Consider the following 14,688-nt stretch of genomic DNA (forward strand, 5'->3'; position numbering starts at 1 on the left):
AATGTTATAACTGGTCTTGCTAGAGGATTTACAAAATTCATAATCTCAGTCAGGCTATATCATTTTCAGTTCTCAGTGCAAAATTAATAAGCAAGGTCCCCATTCCTGAAAAAGCTAAGCACAGTATTACCATATGATCCAACAATTCCACTCCTGGGTATACAGAGTAAAGAATTAAAAACAGGCCAGGTGCAGTGGCTCACACCTGTCATCCCAGAACTTTGGAAGGCCAAAGTGAGAGAATCACTTGAGTTGAAAAGTTCAGGACTAGCTTGGGAGACATCATGAGACCCTGTCTCTACAAAAAAAACCACAAAACTTAAAAATTAGCCAGGTACGGTGGTGTGCACCCGTAGTCTCAGCTACTCAGGAAGTTGAGGCAAGAGGATCACTTGAGCCTGTGAATCCAAGGCTCCAGTAAGCTATGATCACACCACTGCACTCCAGCCTGGGCAACAGGGCAAGACCCTGTCTCAAAAGAAATGAAATAAAATGAAAAGAATTGAAAGCAGGAACTCAAAGTTACATGTACATGTGTTCACAGCAGCATTATTCCCAATAACTAAAAGGCAGAAACAGCCTAAGAGTTCATCAACAGATGAACAGATAAACAAAATATGGTGTGTACACCTATAATGAAGTACTATTCAGTCATCAAAAGGAATGAAGTTCTTAATCCCAGCACTGTGGGAGGCCGAGGCCAGGAGTTTGAGACCAGCCTGGTCAACACGGTGAAACCCCGTCTTTACTAAAAATACAGAAATTAGCCAGGCGTGGTGGTGGGCGCCTGTAATCCCAGCTACTCAGGAGGCTGAAGCAGGAAAATCACTTGAACCCGGGAGGTGGAGGTTGCAGTAAGCCGAGATGGCACCACTGCACTCCAGCCTGGGCGACACAGAGAGACTAAGTCTCAAAGGAAAAAAAAAAAAAAAACAGGAATGAAGTTCTGATGTTCCGATGCAGGCTACAACACAGATGAACCTTGAGGACATTAGTTTAAGTGAAGTAACCCCATCGCAAGAGGACAAATAATGTATGATTCTACTTATATGAAATACCCAGAATAGGCAAATTCATAGACAGAAAGTAGAATAAACATTACCCAGGGCTGGGGGCATGGGCAATGGGGAGTTATTGCTTAACGGGTAAGAGCTTCTGTCTGAGATGATGAAATCATTTTGGAAATAAATAGTGGTGATGGTTGCACAACACTGTGAATGTAATGAATGCCAGAGAATTGCACACTTACAAATGGTTAAAATGTCATGTTTTATGTTGTGTATATATATATATATATATATATATATATATATATATATATATATATATTTTTTTTTTTTTTTTTTTTTTTTTGAGACAAGAGTCTCACTCTGTCACCTAGGCTGGAGTGCAGTGGCACAATCTCGGCTCACTGCAACCTCCTCCTCCTAGGTTCAAGCGATTCTCTTGCCTCAGCCACCGCACCCGGCCCAAAATTTTTTTAAATGATAATGTAGTATCTCCAAAATGACTTAATTCATTTTATTTATTTATTTATTTATTTTATTTTTTGAGAAGGAGTCTTGCTCTGTTACCCAGGCTAGAGTGCAGTGGTGCTATTTCAGCTCACTGCAACCTCTGATTTCCGGGTTCACGCCATTCTCCTGCCTGAGCCTCCCGAGTAGCTGGGACTACAGGCGCCCACTACCTCACCCGGCTAATTTTTTATATTTTTAGTAGAGATGGGGTTTCACCGTGTTAGCCAGGAGGGTCTCGATCTCCTGATCTCGTGATCCTCCCACCTAGGCCTCCCAAAGTGCTGGGATTACAGGCGTGAGCCACCATGCCTGGCCTATTTATTTTTTTTAGACAGGGTCTTACTTCATTGTCCAGGCTGGGGTGAACTGGTGCAATCATAGCTCACAGCAGCCTCAAACTCCTGGGCTCAAGCAATCCTCCAGCCTCAGCCTCATGAGTAGCTGGGACTACAGGTGTGTGACACCACACCCAGCTAATTTTTAAATTTTTTGCAGAGATGAGGTCTCATGACATTGCCCAGGCTGGTGTTGAACTCCTGGCCTGAAGTGATCCTCCCACTTTGGCCTCCCAAAGCTCTGGGATTACAGCCATGAGCCACACACCCAGCCAGACCTTCCCATTTTACAGGAGATGCTGGAACTTCACATTTTGTGGGCTTCTCTGCACAATGGTTTCCACTAGTGGCTCACATTGAAACAAATGCATCTGAGGCCCAGCCAAGCCCACAGGCTGCAGCTGATGGCTCCCTCCCACCTGCCTGTCCCCAACCTCCTCGGAGCACCCATGACCAAGCTACAGATGTGTCCACATGGATGCTGGCTTGTGTGGAATCCAAGAGGGCATGAATGGGGATGCCCCACCCAAACTCCGTTCTGATCTCCTGGGGTCCAACTCACTTGGTGATGGTGAGCAGCGTGGCCTGGGATGTAACGTCCCAGATCTTGATGCACCTGTCCAATGAGACAGAAGCCACCCTCTGGCTGTCGGGGTCAAAGCAGCATGACGTGATGGTCCTTGTGTGATGATCTGCGGAACACAGAAGAAAGGGACTCGAGAGCACGCCTTCCACATGCTGGGCTGGAGGACTCCCACCACTTCTCCAGCCAGCAACAAGATGACAAAACACAATTCCAGTTTTCATCAGGAGCTACACACCTGCACAAATATTCCTGAGTGACTACTATGTCCCAGGCTTTGAACCGGGAGCACACGTGGCCCGTTCCCTGCCCCTGCAGAGCTCCCAGTCTGATGGAGGGGACACCCCAGAGCAGGCAATGACCTGCCACATGCCACGGGTCATGAGATGAGTGCACGGACCACCAAGGCCCAGACAACAGAAGCCTGGCCACCCTGAGGGGTCCAGGAAGGGCCCGAAAAGGCGGCGAGGGAAGCAGAAATGGAAGAGCACTCTAGAAAGAAGGAACGGTGCTTGCAAAGGCCTGGGCTGGATCACAGAGCAGTGTGGGGCAAAGCAGGAGTCTGAAGCGTGGTGGGGGCATAGTGTCAGGTGGGCTATTAGAGGCTACTAGGGAGGCTGTGGGGCAGTGTACGTGGCATAATGCCATGTCGTTAAAAAGAAACACAAAGCACATACGAGAAGCAGTGTTGTGTGTGCAAATGTGTACGCACAGGGACACACACAGGGTTCAGCAAGGCCACCCAGCAGCGTATGGTTCATAACAGTTGCCTCTGGGGAGGAGACAGGACAGACACAGCAGCCTTTTGCTTTTTTCTTTATATAATGAATGATTTCTTTTTTATTTTTGAGACAGAGTTTTGCTCTGTCACCTGGGCTGGAGCGCAGTGGTGCAATCTCAGTTCACTGCAACCTCCGCCTCCTGGGTTCCAACAATTCAACCTCAGCCTCCTGAGTAACTGGGATTACAGGCGCCCACCACCACGTCCAGCTAATTTTTGTATTTTTAGTAGAGATGGGGTTTCACCATGTTGGTCAGGCTGGTATTGAACTTTTGAGCTCAGGTGATCCACCCGCCTTGGCCTCCCAAAGTGCTGGGATTACAGGCGTGAGCCACCGCGCCCAGCCCATAATGAATGTCTTTACAATGAGTACACATTTTTTTAACTTTAATTTTAAGATAATTGTGAACTCACATGGAGGTGTAAGGAAAAACAGAGAGATCAGCCATATCCTTCACCCAGCAGCCCCTATAGCAGTAATTGTCATATGACAATTACTATTCCTATATTTTAAAAATATAGGGTGCAGTGGCTCATGCCCACTCGAGGCCAGGAGTTTGACATCAGCCTGGGCCACGTAGCGAGGCCCCGTCTCTACAAAAAAAAAAAGAAAAAAAAAAACACCAGGTAAAAATGTCAAGAAAGCTGAGCCTCCATTCAATAAAAGATTAGGCTTCAATGACCACATGAGGTTGGAGTCAAACATTGTGTCATTTGTTAAAAGCACAAGACTGAATGAATGGAAAAGCATTAACTGAAGAGGATCAGTTTTGGGGTGTTTTTTGGGTTGTTTTTTGGTTTTTGGTTTGAGATGGAGTCTCACTCTGTCTCCCAGGCTAGAGTCCAGTGGCTCAATCTCAGCTCATTACATCGTCCACCTCTGGGCTCAAGTGATCCTCCCACTTCAGCCTCCCAAGCAGCTGGGACTACAGGTGCACGCCATCACACCTGGCTAATTTTTGTACTGTTTTTGGTAGGGACAGGGTTTCATCCTGTTGCCCAGGCTGGTCTCAAACTCCTAGGCTCAAGCAACCTCTCAAAGTGCTGGGATTACAGGTGTAATCCCAGCCACCGCACCTAGCCTAGTGTCCCAGCTTTAATGATGTGCTTCATACCATTACAGTTTCACCAAATAAAGCAATGGAAGGTCACTGTCAGTCAGTGACAAGTGGCTATTCCTATGGCAGACTGAAGAGTCAGGGAGCCTGCACCCTCACCTTTGATGACAGAAACGGTGGTGATGTTCTCAGCGTCCATTATGCAGATTCCATGATCCACGTCGAAGCCTGAGACCACGTATTTACCATCAGGAGAAAACTTACAGGAGACGATGAAGGTATCATACCTGACCTTCCACTGAAATGAGCCAACAGTCAAAGGTTGTTTTAAGCCAGGTGTGGTGCGTCGCACCTGTAAACCCAGTGCTGGAAGATCGCTTGAGACCAGGAGCCTGAGACCAGCCTGGGCAACATGCAAGATCTCCATCTCTACAAAAGTAAATCATTAGCCAGGTATGGTTGTGCTCGCCTGTAGTCCCAGCTACTTGGGAGGCTGTGGCGGGAGGATCATCTGAGTTTGAAGCTGCAGTGAGCTACGATGACACCACTGCACTCCAGCCTGGGTGACAGAGTTTGCAAGATCCTGTCTCTAAAAATCGTCATCATCATCATAAAATAAAAACTTGGCTTATCTTGTCTTTCTAAAAATGTTTACAATGAATATAAACTGACCTTTGCACTAACAAGAAAGGTTTTTTGTTTTTTTTTTTTGAGACAGAGTCTCACTCTGTGTCCCAGGCTGGAGTGCAGTGGCCGGATCTCAGCTCACTGCAAGCTCCGCCTCCCGGGTTTACACCATTCTCCTGCCTCAGCCTCCCGAGTAGCTGGGACTACGGGCGCCCGCCACCTCATCCAGCTAGTTTTTTGGTTTTTTTTTTTTTTTTTTTGTATTTTTTAGTAGAGACGGGGTTTCACCATGTTAGCCAGGATGGTCTCGATCTCCTGACCTCGTGATCCGCCCGTCTCGGCCTCCCAAAGTGCTGGGATTACAGGCTTGAGCCACCGCGCCCGGCCAAAAGGTTGTTTTTTTAAGGAAAGGAAGGAGGAAGGGAGAGGAAAGGCCTGCAGGAGCTGAGCGGGAGGGACCGCAGGGGTGAGGCAGGAGACCCCGAGGAGGCCCCTGAGCAGGGCTGAGGCTGCCTGGGGCAGGTGCAGGGCCAAGTGAGAGTCTTGGGCCTGTGGGATGGATGGAGAGCGGCCCCCTCCAAGATATAAAGAGAACAGACTGGTAAGGGTCAGAACCCTGGTTCTTGGGGGCACATGGCCTTTGTCCCATGGCCTCAGCCCCACTTCCTCCCTAATCAAATCCAAACATCTTACCGGGGAGCCTGGAATACCAGCCCCCACCCCCCACCCCCCATTCTGGCTTCTTTCTGTGTATCCAAACGCGTCCCATCTTTCAAGCAAAAGCCTTGGTTCCATCTGCCTCCTCCAGGAGTCTTCCTCCCCCATTGCCCAGCCTCTCACCCTCCAGACTTTTTGCAAGCAATGGCTGTTGTGGGGTGCAGTTCACATCTGTACCTTCCATCCCCAGGAACACGCTTCCTTCCTAGAAGAATGGAGTTCTATCACCTCCCCCTACCGGGGGTCCAACCCAAAGCTGACTGAGACTTGGTCAAGCTGCAACGCGCCCACTGGGCAGGCATACGTACCAGCAGCTTGCCTGTCTCCAGGTCCCAGGCCCTCACAGTCTTATCATAGGATGCGGCAATGACTCTGGAAATAAGATGATGAACATTGTTTCTTTTTTTTTTTTTTTTTTTTTTTTTTGAGACAGGGTCTCCTTCTGTTGCCCAGGCTGGAGTGCAGTGCAGTGGTGCAATCCTGGCTCACTGCAACCTCCGCCTCCCAGGTTCAAACGACCCTCCTGCCTCAGCCTCCTGAGTAGCTGAGATTACAGGCGCCCACCACCATGCCCAGCTAATTTTTGTATTTTTAGTAGAAACAGGGTTTTGCCATGTTGGCCAGGCTGGTCTCACACTCCTGACCTCAAGTGATCCACCTGCCTCGGCCTCCCAAAGTGCTAGTATCATAGGCGTGAGCCACCGTGCCTGGCCAAACATTGCTTCTTAACAACAGAGACAGTTAGGTCTGTGGTCCTTTCCATCCTCACCTCCCCTCCTTTCCTTTCCTTTTTTGAGACAGGATGTCACTCTGTCATCTAGGCTGCAGTCCAGTGGGGCAATCCTAGCTCACTGCCACCTTGAGCTTCTGGGCTCAAGTGATCCTCCTACCTCAGCCTCCTGAGTAGCTGGGACTGTGAGCACTCACCATCATGCCTGGCTTTTTTTTGTTTTGTTTTTTAAAGAGACAGAGTCTCACTATGTTGCCCAGGCTAGTCTCTCCTGGCCTCAAGCGATCCTCCCACCTCAGCCTCCCGAAGCACTGGAATTACAAGAATGAGCCACCATGTCTGGCCTGCCTGTGACTTCTATGAAGACTTTTTTCATTTTTCTAATTTAGGACCAAGATTATAAATAATACAATCATCTTTAAAAGACTGCTCCATCACTCACCCTAGGGACCATTCTGTTCTCATTGAAACTAGAGAGAACCAGCCAAGCAAGGTGGCTCATGTCTGTAATCCCAACATTTTGGGAGGCTGAGGCAGGCAGAACACCTGAGGTCAGGAGTTCAAGATCAGCCTGGCCAACATGGTGAAACCCCATCTCTACTAAAAATACAAAAATTAGCCAGGCGTGGTGGTGCGCACCTGTAATCCCAGCTACTCGGGAGGCTGAGGCATGAAAATATCTTGAACCAGGAGGCGGAGGTTACAGTGAGCCGAGATCACACCACTGCAGTCCAGCGTGAGCAGGAGAGGCTCCATCAAAAATAAAAGGAAAGAAGGAAGGAAGGAAGGAAGGAAGGAAGGAAGGAAGGAAGGAAGGAAGGAAGGAAGGAAGGAAGGAACGAAGGAACGAAGGAAGGAATGAAGGAAGGAACGAAGGAAGGAACGAAGGAAGGAAGGAAGGAAATATAATGTAACACACAAGGAACCACAGCACCATCATCCCCCATACTCTTCAGCCACCCACACATGCTCCTTTATATCAAGGGCTTTCAAAGTATCATTTCTTCTGTTTTCCTCTTCTTCTTCTTTTTTTTTTTAAGACGGAGTTTCGCTTGTCGCCCAGGCTGGAGTGCAACGGCATGACCTCGGCTCACCACAAACTCCACCTTCCAGGTTCAAGCGATTCTCCTGCCTCAGCCTGCTGAGTAGCTGGGATTACAGGCATGCCCCACCATGCCCGGCTAATTTTTTGTTTTTAGTAGAGACGGGGTTTCTCCATGTTGGTCCGGCTAGCCTTGAACTCCCGACCTCAGGTGATCCGACCGCCTCGGCCTCCCAGCTGTTTTCCTCTTCTAAAGGGGTCTCTGCACCCACAAGGATCAATCACTTTCCTCTCTGCTCACATGTCTGTCTTTTCACAGGAATATAGTTTAAGAGACTACTTATTTTGTTCTGAAATGTTTTCTTGTACAAAAAAACATAAATGTATCCTTGTCTTCTTACATGGCATGTTTCTGTGGCAAAGTTTGTCCTCTGTATAAGACAAATTCCCATGTGGGCATGGTGACTCATGCCTGTAATCCCAGCACTTTGGGAGGCTGAGGTGGGTGGATCACCTGAGGTCAAGAGTTCGAGAACACCCTGGACAACATGGTGAAACCTCTCTCTACTAAAAATACAAAAATTAGCCAGGTGTGGTGGTGTGCACCTGTAGTCCCAGGTACTCAGGAAGCTGAGGCAGGAGAATCACTCGAACCCGGGAGTTGGAGGTTGCAGTGAGCCAAGATCGTACCACTATACTCCAGCCTGGGCAACAGAGCAGGACTCCATCTCAAAAAAAAAAAAAAAAGATAAATTCCCATGAAACTTACATTTTCATACCAGTTTTCTGCTAACTATTTTATAGCTGCTGTTCAGGGTTAAAGTAAATCCATTTTAAAACAAATTCCTAGTAAGGGTGGTGGCTTATACCTATAATCACTGTATTTGGGAGGCCAAGACAGGAGGATTGTTTGAGCTCCGGAGTTGGAGGCTGCAGTGAGCTGTGATTACACCACCACACTACAGCCCGGGTGACAAAGCAAGACCCTATCTCAAAACCAAAAGAGGCCGAGCACAGTGGCTCACGCCTGTAATCCCAGCACTTTGAGGCGCCAAGGCAGGATTGTTTGAGCCTAGGAGTTTGAGACTAGCCTGGGCAACATGGCAAAACCCATCTCTACAAAAATACAAAAATTAGCCAGGTGTGGTGGTGCACACTTGTAATCCCAGCTACTCAGGGGGCTGAGGCAAGAGGATCACTGAGCCCAGGAGTCCATGGCTGCAGTGAACCATGTTTGCATCACTGCACTCCAGCCTGGGCAACATAGCAGAATCCTGTCTAAATAAAAAATTAAAATTAAAAAACGCCAGGTGTGGTGGCTCATACCTGTAATGCCAACACTTTGGGAGGCCAATGCAGGAGGAGAATCGCTTGAGGCCACAGGTTTGAGACCAGCTTAGGCCACATGGTAAGACGCCATGTCTATTACTTAAAACAAAAACAAAAATGTCACAGGCATGCCTATCTACGGCCTGCCTGCTCGCCCTCCCTCTTCCCAGTGTAAGACGAGGCAAAGATCACCTGCTGCTGTCGGCTGTGATGCTGCACTCTACAACAGGAGCCTTGGGCCTGTGCTCAAAATTGCGAACCACAGAACCATCCACCGCATCCTCAAATCAATGGGAGAGAGAGGAGAAGAGAGTGGTCACTGCCGTGTTTGCTGAAGTCATAAATCGAGGTCAACATTAGCCCTTAGCTTATCTCTGGTAGCAAAATCTGAGAACTCCACGGTCCTGGGACTCTCACTCAGCTCCGAAAGAGGAAAGGACTTTGCAACATGTCCCCTGAGCGGGAAGGACACCCTTGCCATTCTTGGCATCCATGGGAAATTACCCCGCAATTCCACAGACACCAGGTGGAAACTGGCCATGCTGGGGGCAGAGCTGCAAACGGATAGTGTTTGCCTTTCCTACCGGCCAAAAAGGCTTTGCAGAATCTAGCAGTGTTTTCCGGGCCGGGCGCAGTAGCTCACGCCTGTAATCCCAGCACTTTGGGAGGCCGAGGTGGGTGGATCACTTGAGATCAGGAGTTCGAGACCAGCCTGGCCAACATGGTGAAACCCCATCTCTACTAAAAATGCAAAAATTAGCTGGGTGTGGTGGCGCACGCCTGTAGTCCCAGTTACTGGTGAAGCTGAGGCAGGAGAATCGCTTGAACCCAGAAGATGGAGGTTTCAGTGAGCTAAGATCGTGCCACTTCATTCCGGCCTGGGCGACAGAGTGAGACTCCGTCTCAAAAAAAAAAAAAAGAAAAGAAAAGAAAAGAAAATGATCGTCCTGGGGTGTGGGATCGAGGCCCATGCACGCACTCTGGGCGGGCCGGGGCCAGCTCAGGGCAGCGCCAGAATGGATCAGGGTCCGTGGGGCTGTGCAGCTTTAGACTCGACAGTGACACCACGTGGCCAAGAGCAGGAACAGCCACTGTGCACAGATCGGCCCACTCCCTCCACACTGGGCATTTGGAAGCAGGACCCCACCCTGTGGACCCAGACAATTTAAAGGGCAAATACTGGTTAGACTTCAAATGAATGAGGGAAAGGGGGTCTAATAAATAGTTGGAAAATAAAGGAGATGTGACAATATTTGGCGTCTAAGTTTATGGTGAGTACATATTCAGTATTTCGGTACAGTCCCAATTTCATAAATGTATGTGGATGTGCGTGGACAGGAAAAAAATACCTATGCCAACATTTTCACAGCCGTTAACTCTGGGGTCAATGGAAAGATGAGTTTTTTCTTTCTTGTGTTTTCATGTGTTTCCTGTAATAAAATCATATTACCTTTGTAATAATATGAGAAAAACTACCAAACTTTTTTTTTTTTTTGAGACAGGGTTTGCTCTATCACCCAGGCTGGAGTGCAGTGGCAAGAACACGGCTCACTGCACCCCTTGGCCTCCTGGGCCAAAGCCATCCTCCCATCTCAGCCTCCCAAGTCACTAGGACCACAGGCACACGCCACCGCACCCGGCTAATATTTTGGTTTTGGTAGAAACAAGGTCTCACTATATTGCCCAGGCTGGTCTCAAACTCCTTGGCTCAAGGGATCCTCTTGCCTCAACATCCAAAAGTGCTGCAATTACAGGCATGAGTCACTGTGATCAGCATTTTTATCGTTTTGTTTTGTTGTTTTGTTTTGTTTTTGACACTGGATCTCACTCTGTTACCCAGGCTTCAGTGCAGAGTTGCAATTATGGCTCACTGCAGGCACCACCTCCTGGGCTCAAGCAATCCTCCCAGCTCAACTTCCGGAGTAGCTAGGACGACAGAAGTGCACCACCATGCCTGGCTAATTTTTTATTTTGTATTTTGTAGAGATGAGGGTCTTGCTATGTTGCCCAGGCTGGTCTCAAACTCTTGGCCTCAAGCAACCCTCTCGCCTCAGCCTCCCAAAGTGCTGGGATTACAGACGTGGGCCATTGCACTCAGCTTTCTGGGAGCCTTAAACCCTTCTTAATCCTCTGGGGTGACTGAGAGGCCCCGGGGCAAGGGAGCCTCTCCCCTTGTCATTGCCCAGCGGATGGGATGGTAACTTACCACCTGTACAGTCCACCTTGTATCTTCCAATTCCCCCACATGACTCCCCCTCCCACCACCACCCCACCTTTTTTTTTTTTTTTTTTTTTTTTTTGTATTTTTAGTAGAGAAGGGGTTTCACCATGTTGGCCATGCTGGTCTCGAACTACTGACCTTGTGATCCACCCGCCTGGGCCTCCCAAAGTGCTGGGAATACAGGCATGAGCCACTACGCCCGGCCCTTCTTTCCCCTTTTGAGTTGGCGAAAGGACCCCCCGGGGCTGCTGTCTGTGTTGGTCAAAGGGCTCTTTTCTCCATGAAGGGAAAGATGCCTGTTTTCACCTTGGTTGTTTCCCCAAGATTAGACACCCTAATCTTGGAGAGACCCTCGGTCCCCACAGCAGCCTCCTTGTTCTCGTTCCCTGCCCGTTCCATGCCGCATCCACAATGCGGGCACTGCCACCTCTGCCACCTCGTATGCCCTCCTTCCCATAAGCCGTCCTTCTCCACGTCCCAGGAAGCACATCCAAGTGTTCCCCACCCACACCATGGACCACTCCCAGCCCTCCTCCCTCCACCACCTTCTCCAGGCAGCCCCCATCCCTGTGCTCCCTCCCTCTGCCCTCCTACCTCTCTTCTGAGCCCCTACCTTTGCTGGTCCCATTGGCTGCCACTCCAGGGACCTGTCTCCTCCCCTGGCTCTCTCCTCTCATCTTCGTCCCCTCCTGCTGGCTCCTTGAGACCCTCAGTTGTGGCTCCCACCATGCGCTCCATGTCCCTCCGTAGGGGGTGAACCCATAACCCTACATAGTCACCTCCTCTTGTCACAGTATCTTGGCCAAAATCTCCGCTGGCCTCCCCTCTCTGCCTCATCCACTGACCCCATTTCCAGTCCCTGCCCCCAGTAACACCTCAAATCCAAATACCTTTAAATCTTTTAAAAGCCCCTTTTCCTCTAGGTGCGGTGGCTCACGCCTGTAATCCCAGCACTTTGGGAGGCCAAGGCAGGCAGATCACCTGAGGTCAGGAGTTTGAGACAAGCCTGGCCAACATGGTGAAACCCCATCTCTACTAAAAATACAAAAATTAGCCGGGCGTGGTGGTGGGTGCCTGTAATCCCAGCTACTTGGGAGGCTGAGGCAGGAGAATCGCTTGAACTCAGGAGGCGGAGGTTGCAGTGAGCCGAGACCATGCCATTGCACTCCAGCCTGGGCCACAAGAGTAAAACGCTGTCTCAAACAAAAACAAAAACAATAAAAACCCTTTTTCCCTAATTGGAGATTACTGTGAATAACTTGGAAAGTCCATAAATGTACAGAGAAGCTGGGGAAAATATTCTTAATCCTATGTCCCATCTCCCTCTAATATATTGCCGCCTTTTTTCTGGTCATTTAAAAATAAGTTTGGGGCTGGGTTGTGGTAGCTCATGCTGTATCCCAGTGTTTTGGGAGGCCAAGGAGGAAGGATGGCTTGAGGCCAGGAGCTCAAGACCAGCCCAGGCAACAGAGGGAGATCCCCTCTATATAAAGAATGATGATATTAGCAGGACATGGCAGCCCACGCCTGTGGTCCCAGATACTCAGGAGGCTGAGGTGGGAGGATCACTTGAGCCCAGGAGGTGGAGGCTGCAGTGAGCCATAATTGCACCGCTGCACTTTAGCCTGGGCAACAGACTGAGATCCTACGTCAAAAAAAAAAAAAAAAAAAAAAAAAAAAAAAAAAAAGCCGGGCGCGGTGGCTCAAGCCTGTAATCCCAGCACTTTGGGAGGCCGAGACGGGCGGATCACGAGGTCAGGAGATCGAGACCATCCTGGCTAACACGGTGAAACCCCGTCTCTACTTAAAATACAAAAAAATTAGCCGGGCGAGGTGGCGGCGCCTGTAGTCCCAGCTACTCGGGAGGCTGAGGCAGGAGAATGGCGCGAACCCGGGAGCCAGAGCTTGCAGTGAGCGGAGATCGCGCCACTGTACTCCAGCCTGGGCGACAGAGCGAGACTCCATCTCAAAAAAAAAAAAAAAAAAAAAAAAAAAGGTGCTCCCACACCTGTAATCCCAGCACTTTTGGAGGCTGAGGCAGGAGGGTCGCTTGAACCAAGGAGTTTGAGACCAGCCTGGGCAATGTAGTGAGACCCTGTCTCTACCTAAAACAAAAAAATTAGCCAGGCGTGGTGGTGTGTGCCTGTGGTCCCAGCGACTTGGGAGGCTGAGATGGGAGGATGCCTTTAGCAAAGGAGGTAAAAGGCTCAGTGAGCCGTGTTCTTGCCACTGCACTCCAGCCTGGGTGATAGAGCAATACCCTGTCTCAAAAAAAGAAAAAAAAAAATGCAAGTTTGGTAGTTTTTCTCATATTATTACAAAGGTAATATGATTTTATTACAGGAAACACATGAAAACACAAGAAAGAAAAACAATCGTCCTTCCATGACCCCAGAGCTAACAGCTGTGACTATGTTGGCATGTTTGTCTTTTTTTTTTTTTTTTCTTTTGAGATGGGGTCCCTCTCTGTCTCCCAGGCTGGAGTGCAGTGGTACAATCTTGGGTCACTGCAACCTCTGCCTCCCAGGTTCAAGCAATTCTCCTGTCTCAGCCTCCAGAGTAGCTGAGACTACAGGCGCCCGCCACCACACCCGGCTATTTTTAGTAGAGACGGGGTTTCACCATATTGGTCAGGCTGGTCTTGAACTCCTGACCTCAGGTGATTCGCTCACCTCAGCCTCCCAAAGTGCTGGGATTACAGGCGTGAGCCACCACGCCCAGCCAGCATGCGTCTGTTCTTGTCCACACAAGTCCGCATACATTTATGAAACTGGGACCTTGGTGGCCCATGCCTGAAATTCCAGCACTTTGGGAGGCTGAGGCAGGAGGATTGCTTGAGGGCAAGAGTTGGAGACTAGCCTGGGCAATGTAGCAAGACCCTCATCTCTACAATATAAAATATAAAAAATTAGCTAGGTGTGGTGGTGCACTCCTGCAGTCCCAGCTACTCGGGGTGTTGAGATGGGAGGATTGCTTGAGTCCAGGAGGTTGAGGCTGCAGTGAGCCATAATTGCATCACTGCACTCCAGCCTGGGTGACAGAGAAAGACTCTGTCTCTAAAACAAAACAAACAAAAAATGCCTCTAGTATCATCCTGTGGGGTGTGGGGGTGAGGCGCCCAGAGAAATCAGTAGTTTTTCTAACAAGATCTTGAGGCTCTGGGCTCTGTGGGCCAGGTGTCCATAAGGACAGCTACAGAGGGCAGGAGTGGAGGTGAGTTGAGCCCCGGGGCAGCCCCTTCACACAACTGGTCCTGTGCAGCACGGGCAGACCCAAGGAGGCCCAGGAGGTCATGCAACCCCCCGGGGTCACACAGCTAAACGTGGGGTCCACCACAAACCCTCCTGCCCGGTTGGCATGGCCTTGGCACAGATTGTACCTTGTGGCTGTGTGTGTGTGTGTGTGTGTGTGTGTATGCGTATTTTCTTCCATTTCCATTTCACAAAAGAACAAGTATGACGATATAGGCCGATGGTCTTAAATTCATTTAAAAAAAAAAAAAAAAAGACAACAGTGGGGATTGACTGATAATGTCTCAAAAAAATCCTCTGTTTCAAACCCTTAAATCCTTTTGCCTGTACTGCCCTAAGAACCACTCAACTGATGTCTTTATTTCGGATCTCCGTGTAGTGTCTGTCCCCCTAGCAGGAAGTACCACGGAAAGCACTCCTTCAAGGTCGTCTGTAGGGTGAGGGGCTATCCTCTTCCCCGTTACCCAAACCAGAACCCAGGAACCAGCCCCAGCTCC

General features: G+C 49.3%; 1 protein-coding gene across 1 annotated transcript in view; it reads right to left on the reverse strand.

Moving 5' to 3' along the window:
* The window catches only part of WDR88 (WD repeat domain 88), a 45,389-nt gene that overhangs the window by 23,146 nt on the left and 7,555 nt on the right, over window positions 1-14,688 (reverse strand). Inside the window, exons 3-6 of the mRNA XM_050768577.1 lie at window positions 8,912-9,000; window positions 5,927-5,990; window positions 4,434-4,572; window positions 2,415-2,544 (exon numbers count right to left, since the gene is read on the reverse strand). Of these exons, the coding sequence (XP_050624534.1) occupies window positions 2,415-2,544; window positions 4,434-4,572; window positions 5,927-5,990; window positions 8,912-9,000 (422 nt within the window). The remainder of the gene's footprint in view (window positions 1-2,414; window positions 2,545-4,433; window positions 4,573-5,926; window positions 5,991-8,911; window positions 9,001-14,688) is intronic.

Source organism: Macaca thibetana, chromosome 19, assembly GCF_024542745.1.
Source record: "Macaca thibetana thibetana isolate TM-01 chromosome 19, ASM2454274v1, whole genome shotgun sequence".
Taxonomy (NCBI): domain Eukaryota; kingdom Metazoa; phylum Chordata; class Mammalia; order Primates; family Cercopithecidae; genus Macaca; species Macaca thibetana.